The sequence below is a fragment of the Echinops telfairi genome, unplaced genomic scaffold, assembly GCF_000313985.2.
Source record: "Echinops telfairi isolate 266 unplaced genomic scaffold, ASM31398v2 ScPeMD7_7468;HRSCAF=8506_0, whole genome shotgun sequence".
NCBI lineage: Eukaryota > Metazoa > Chordata > Mammalia > Afrosoricida > Tenrecidae > Echinops > Echinops telfairi.
This window is the reverse complement of record NW_022111369.1, coordinates 17816354-17823996: the sequence shown is the minus strand read 5'-3', so window position 1 is coordinate 17823996 and position 7643 is coordinate 17816354. Positions and strand designations below refer to the sequence as shown.

The following is a 7643-nucleotide window of genomic DNA, read 5'->3' as shown; positions in this document are numbered from 1 at the left end:
GGCCTACTAATGGGCTTTGGATCTCCACTCCGCACTCCCCCCATCATTCACTATGGTAAGATTTTTTGTTCTGATAATGAGAGGCATCTTTTTAAGGAGATCTTTTTCATTGCTATTTTTCCCCTAATAAAAAAGTTGACTTCTTTGGGGAAATAAAATTAACAGACTCTGCAAATGGTAAAGATTTTAAATAGTTCCTTAGCCATCTTAAACATTGATTCCCCTGACTGTCCCTGTCTTGCAGACCTCAGCTGGTGGATGCTGTCACCTCTGCCCAGACTCCAGACTCATTAGAAGCCATTTTGAACTTTTTGGATTTCAAAAGCAGCAGTAGCATCATCCTCCAGGAGAGGTTTCTCTATGCTTGTGGGTTTGCCTCCCACCCCAACGAAGCGCTGCTGAAAGCCCTCATTGTAAGTCAAACAACCCCGGAAAAGTGACACTGGCTAAAAAGTTTAAACATCTAAGGAGTAAGTCAAAGTTGTTCTGGTGAGAATGAGAGGAGCCATGATAGCTCAGTAGCTGTAGTACTGGGCTGCTAACCCCCAGGCTGGCAATTCAAACCCACCGGATGCTCCAGGGGAGAAAGGTGAGGTTGCCTCCTCCAGTAAGAGTGACAATCTTCGGAACCCCGAGGAGCAGTTCAACTCTGATCTATAGGGTACCTGTGAGTTGAAATTAACTAGAAGGCTATGGGTTTGGTTTGGTTCTGGTGAGAATGAAGGTTGCCTTCTGATTGCTCCTCTTTGGTTCTACCCATTAATTAACTGTACAGTAAGTGATATCACTTACAATTCCTCTAAATAGCAAACTATGCATTATAGAAATTTAAAGATTATGTTCACCTGTGACATAGTTATGAAAAATGTCAGAGAGGAACAGTCCTCATTATGTTTCAGTAGTCTACTTTAACAGACTTGCTTTGACTTCAAACATTTTACCATATTTAATATGCAGTATATTGAACAGAAAAAGCTCTTCCAAGATTAAAAAAAATTTTTTGGGATATCAAGATTGTTTATAAAGATTGAATTTCATGTTATTATAGTTGGGATTGTTTATAACCTTCTCGAGAAGCGGGCTCACTTTAGTGCTGTGTAAAAGTAATGAAGTAGCTTATCACCCAGACACTCAATTTTATAGATACACTGACAACAAATCTGATCCATATGCCTCTCATCGGTTCATAAAGCTGAGGCTGAGACTGCTCGGCAAGGAGCGAGTGAGTCTACGACGTCTTCCCTTTCAGGATAGGTGGTGGATTTATAAGAAACCCAAAGAACATTCTGAATGTGACATGTAGAAAGGTGAAATCACTTTCCTCTGGTCGTGGGTGCTCAACTGAACGTGTATCTTGGAAACGCTGACACATTTCGGTAACCTTCCTCTGTCCTTGTTTGACGGCTAGACTACATTCAAAGGTTCCTTTGGGAGCAGTGACATCAGAGAGACTGTGATGATCATCATTGGGGCGCTGGTCAGGAAGCTGTGCCAGAATGACGGCTGTAAACTCAAAGTAAGTGAGACTCCAAGCTCATATACTACATCCCGTGGACCGTTCAGCTTCATACTTGCCATGGTGCCATTAGCCGGCCCTCAGGAAGCCCCTATCCTGCTATCCTTCTCCAGTTTCCTATAGTAATTCATCTAAGACATTTGATATGTAACTTATTATCTTCTTCATTTATTTCCATCCCTCTATCCCTACTAGAATGCAAATTCCATGCAGAAACAAGAGTTTTGTTTTATTCAACACCAGTTGCTTAAAACAGTATCTGGCACATAGGGCATGGTGAGGAAGTGCTTGCTATGAAGTGAATAGTCATCAGTGCATGTATCAGTATATTTGTATGGAGAATCTACTAGGCATTCAACCTTGAATAGTATTAATAGTGTAGTTTTTGTTCTCAGAAAAAAGTCAAACTCTCTATATTAAGTGTGGTTTTCAGTTTTGATGGGGGACATTTAGTTACCTTTATCTACTTATAAATTCACATTATATTTAGTTGTTGGCTGAAAGACTTTCTGCTTGCCTAAATCAATCATGAATGTTCACATCTTTCTAATTTACAAAGAAAAGCACAACTGCTTTCTTGGTAAGCATAACTAAATGCGGAACGTCAAAATGGATTCATTGCTAACACAGCCCATCTTTCTATAGTGCAAGTAGATTAAAGCTGTTGAACATATGTAGGCAGTCTTTCTCCTGTCCATACTGCTATGCAGCTAGCTTTGCCCAACCTAGCCCAGACAAACACCACTCTCTTTTGTGCTTACTAGTGTTTGACAAATTGTTGGAAGCAGGTCTACTCTGTCATCTGGGTGTATTGTGAATGACAGAAAACTCACTGCCTGGGGGAGACTTAGCATTTGCTTCCCTTTGACCTTCACTAGTTTCATCCCCTGTCTGCCGACTCCTTTCCACCAGAACCCAAACAGTTCTCTGACTCAACACGAACACATGCTTGTGGCTCTGCCCCCTGGCTCCACTTTCCCAGTGTGTTTCTCCTGTGTCTCAGGAGACTTGCACATTTCATTCCCTCACAGTGAGCCATCCGAAAACAGTCTCTCTTCTCAAACCCAAACCTCATGCAGAGGGCACTGATATGTTGCTGGGCTAAAAAAAAGTCCCTCTGGAAAGATGGAGAATGTTCAGGTTGTTGAGCAATAACAAAATTCCAGATGACAAATATCAAGTCAGGTGGATATCTTTTAAGGACTCCCTGCCAAAAACACCCCAGGGAAAATTGGGGTAAAGAGCAGATCTTGTGGAGCCTCTGGTATGTTCCAAATGAATACCTTCTTGCTATACCAAACGGTATTGAATCAACATCTTCCACAGCAAAGTCATTCACTTACTGGATCCTAATGGGAGGTGGAAATCCCACTGTTCTAGACTTGCAGTATGCCGAGTCTTCATTCAAAGGGCAGCTTTAGGGGCAGAGAAAGCAAAGGAGGGAGGGATGGGGTTGAGAAAGGGGAAGGGAGCCATGGGGCCAGGTTTGCCTCCTTTGGAATTCACTAGCCGTGGAGCGTGAAGGATGAAGGAATGAATGACTTTTTCCACTCGGTTGACACTATGGAGCAGGGTCAACAATCTCAGTAAACAAGTGAATGTCCTTTGAGCCTCCCTAGAAGAAAATGGTTTAGGAAGGACGTGACCACCAGAACACAAAGAACGTATATTTTGAAAAGCACAACACCTTTCTCGAGCTTGGCTTGCTAGTGTTCAGTGTGTGCTTCAGTTTCGCAACACTTTCTAAAACTTCAGGTTGTTTACTTGGCCTTCAGAGTGAAGCTAATTGTTCCCCGAAGCACATGCATATGTCTGAGGTAGTGATGATCTGATTTCTTAAGGCAGTGGTGGAAGCCAAGAAGCTGATTCTGGGAGGACTCGAAAGGCCGGAGAAAAAAGAGGACACCACGATGTACCTGCTGGCTCTGAAGAATGCACTGCTTCCCGAAGGCATCCCCATGCTTCTGAAGTATGCTGAGGCTGGCGAGGGACCAGTCAGCCACCTGGCTACCACCACGCTCCAGAGATATGACGTCCCTTTCATCACGGAGGAGGTAAAGCCCCTCAGAGGATTTGTAGCCTTGCTGTTTGTGTGGCGCTTGATTGTGTTCAGCAGCTGCTGACTCATGGTGACCTGGTGTGTGTCAGGCGAGAACAACACTGTAGAATTTTCCAGGTTGTGACCTCGTGGATGCAGACCATCATCTATTTTCTTTCAAGGTGCCTCTGAGTGGGTTTGAGTTGACAGCTTTGTGGCCAGTTGTCAAACCCTTAACTGTTTATGCCACCAAAAAATTACCAGGCACAAAACACAATTCCTCTCAAGTCACCTTGTTTCTTCCAAGGGACAATCTCTCTTTGCTGTGTAGAAATACCCTAACTTTCAAACTGGATGTTCTGAAGTAGCTTTCAGCTAGATCATGTCCTGTATCCTGAAGCATCAATACTGGAACACATTCTTATGTTAAGCAACAAATTCTTGTCAGGAATGCCTTTAGATCTGTGTTTTAAAATGCTGCTGAATATTCCAACACTGACACATTCAGGCCTAAGTATTGCCCAGCTTGCTCCTCCAACTGCATTTTCAGGAAGGCCTCTAAATGAAACTTTTTTTTTTTTTTTTGGACACAGGATATTTATAAACCTCAAGATCAACCGCATGTTGAGAATGATGCTTCCAGTGTGGAGTGAAACTCCTTCTCATCAGTTGTGTCAAAGTTGTTTTTGTTGTTGGGTACCTCAAGTTGGTTCTGACTCACTGTGACCCTGTGTACAACAGAGCAAAACACTGCCCGGGCCTGGGCCAGCTCACAAACAAACTGTCCTGGGGTTGAGCCCATTGTTGCAGCCACTGTGTCAACCCCATTCATTGAGGTTCTTCCTCTTTCTTCCCTGGCTGTTGACTTTGTCAGGCCCTGTTGCTGTCCCGAAGGTTGACTATGTTTAGACGGTAGCTCTTCCCCAGTCACCTTGTGCGTACCTTCCTGCCGGAATGCTACTGGTCAGAAGGTTCTCAGTGGGCGTTGCTTCTTTCTAGTCTCTTAATCCAGAAGCTCTTTTGAAATATGCCCACTGTGGGTGACACTGCTGGGATCTGATACGCTGGTGGGATAATGTCTAGCACCATGGGGACAAAAAAAGCCACCAGAATATGACAACCTGAGAGTTGAGTGGTGGGTGTCGACATCTGTAAGCTGGGAAGTTAGGATGCAACAGGTTTTAGAAACAGACACACCTGGATAAGCAGTCAGGTTCGGCCCCATCCTGGTTGTTTGACCTTGGGTGAGCTACTTAACTACTTTTTACCCGAGAGCAAGTCCACGATTTGAGGGAACTAGTCAAAGATAAAGGAAACTGGAATAGAAAGGAATATTTATAAATGCCTAATACAGAACTCCACACACGATTTTCACAGGTAATGCTGTTAACCATGAAAGCACTTGTTGCCACAGAATGCAACTACTATGGATTTGGTGGGGGCGGGGAGTGTTTCTCTTCTGTTAAAACAAAAGAAAAAGGAGACCTGGAGGCACGTCACCAGAGCCCATTGCCCATTGGCAATTGAATTCTTACCAGTATAAGCCAGGTAACACCAGTGTATGCAGCAGTAAGTAACCAGTAAACCTCAGTATCTTAACTGCTTAACAAATCTTTCTTTTAAAAATTATTTTACTGGGGGATCGGACAACTCTTATCACAATCCATACACACATCCATGTGCCAAGCACATTTGTATATTTGTTGCCACCATCATTCTCAAAACATTTCCTTTCTACTTGAGCCCTTGGTATCAACTCCTCATAACAAACCTCTATTTCTCATTCATGCTTCAGCCAAAGCAGATAGTGACTATGTGGTACTACGTTCCTCACAGGATTGAGAGACAGATGTGGAGAAGGCATGTCAACTCTTTAACTGCCTCAGTCCTCTTCACAGCCCACTAAGCAAAACTAGTCCTTCCAGAGCAGCACACTTGCAAATGAACCTGGGAAGTGTAAGCATACATGCATGGTTTATGAGCGCTCTTGATTTCTGCCACAACAGCAGCCCTACATTTGGAAATGTATGCTCATTCTGACTGAGCTTGAACTTCCTCTGACTCCACAGGTGAAGAAGACTTTGAACAGGATATACCACCAGAACCATCGAGTTCATGAAAAAACGGTCCGTACCACGGCAGCTGCTATCATTTTGAATAGTAACCCATCCTACATAGAAGTGAAAAACCTCATTCTTTCTATCGGCGAGCTTCCCAAGGAAATGAACAAATACATGCTCGCCATTGTGCATGACCTCCTACGTTTTGAGATGCCTGCAAGGTATGGCCCAGAGCCCACATCGCCTCTTTGCTTGTTTAAGATCATCTCGGATGTTTCAAACAGATGGGTGTCAGTAAAGAAGTACTAGTACGAGCATTTCGGTTAGCACACGCACAGGTTTCTTCCAACCAGATGTGTTGAAACCTGTCGTTATGATCAGAGGATGGCTGCTGGAATGTTCTCTCAGTAACACACTTGTCTAGTCTGGTTAGGATACCTTCAAAACAAACGTCCTATCAAAGGGCTTCTGCGGGGGGGCATTGGGCCCACTGGATTCAAGGAAGATAAATCAGCTCAGAGGCGATGATGATGTTTGGGAGAATTCCACACGGGTAATCATGATAGATTTTCTCAATGGATATAGGACCATCACGAGGGCTTTTTATGAAGAAGTTTTAAAAGATAGTTCGATAGACATATAGTTCGCATATCATACAATTTCAGTTGCCCAATAATATTAAGAAGACTTGTGCAGTGAAGAAGCTCTAAGAGAATGGAAAACTGCATCCGTGAGTAAAAGGCCAGGAACGCTTTGTGAAGGTGATTTGTTTCCATCACAAGAAGGCACCTGCTCGTTCTTCAAGTGTAGCAGGGCTGTCCTGCAGACTTTTGTTGGGAAACCTTTCTCCAGACACCCGGCAGCCCTGTTCTTGCCCTTCAGGCCTCTTTTTCTTCCCCCAATACAAAGACTACTTCAAGGGCGTGTAACTTAAGCCTCTAAAGATGCCACAGCTGCTGTTTTGATGTGCTACAGAATGAGGAGTGAGGAATTCTTGGCGGGGGAGGTAGGCTGGGAGGGCTAGAAGGATGGAAACACTGCCTCCGAAGGGAATAGACCTAGATGAAAGGTATCGAGAAGAAAGAAACAAACAAAAACCCAAAGCAATGCCATGAAGTCAATTCTGACTCATGGCAATCCTGTAGGACTAGGTCGAACTGCCCCTGTGAATGTCCCCGACTAGCTCTTTATGGGAGTAGAAAGCTTTGTCTGTCTCCCAAAGAGCAGCTGGTTTCGAACTGCTGACCTTGCAGTTAGCAGCCCAGTGTACAACCATGAGAGGAAAGGGGAAAAGAGAGCAACTAAAGATTGAAGGACAGGGAATCAAGGAATCAGAGAAAGGCAGGAATGGGCTATGGGAGAAATTAGTAGACCAGAGAAAAGAGCAGGAGAGATCGCAGAAAGGAAAAAGGAGATGGTGCGCCATAGAGGAAAGAGGTCTGCATCCATGCATTTCGAATGAGAAGTCTTTGATGTCTCTTTCCTTGTTTGCCTTTATGAGACTCGATGGTGTGTTCACGGCTTTTGATTTTTTTTGAACCTGCTGATTCAGGGAAGGTTAAAAGGTGACAATAGGGCAGAAGCTCCCTAGAAAATGCGAGGAAGTCAGCACAAACATTTTCTGATTCTCAGAAGCAAAGCTGGCAGAGTTGGAGATACATTAAGTCACCTGCTTGCAATGTTTCCCCTGCAGTACTTTACTCTCCTGGCAGGTGGTTGTCCACAGGTGGCTGACACCTCTTGAATGGCAGGCAGGCCACTCGTAACCTTACTTAGTTACAGACACTGTAACTCTGCCTATTGTCCCTGGCTTTACCTTTGGAGCAAGGCTGACCGTGTCTAATCTTCCTTCCACCCATGCAAGTCTCTTTGAACTGTGAGTCCATCAGTTACAACCCTTTTCTTTTCTTTGGGTGGAGATCTTGTAACCTAGTGATTTGGAGGAAAGATCCCTAACAGTTTACCATTTCCTCCCTGGCAATAACTTTCTACCTCTGGCTTGATCCTGACTACTTTAGCTGTCAATTTC

General features: G+C 44.0%; 1 protein-coding gene across 1 annotated transcript in view; it reads left to right on the top strand.

Annotated features, from left to right (window-relative positions):
* Positions 1-7643, top strand: part of LOC101659831 (microsomal triglyceride transfer protein) — a 55511-nt gene that overhangs the window by 30399 nt on the left and 17469 nt on the right. Inside the window, exons 9-12 of the mRNA XM_004703439.2 lie at positions 245-413; positions 1409-1516; positions 3358-3570; positions 5624-5835. Coding sequence (XP_004703496.1) covers positions 245-413; positions 1409-1516; positions 3358-3570; positions 5624-5835 — 702 coding nt within the window. The remainder of the gene's footprint in view (positions 1-244; positions 414-1408; positions 1517-3357; positions 3571-5623; positions 5836-7643) is intronic.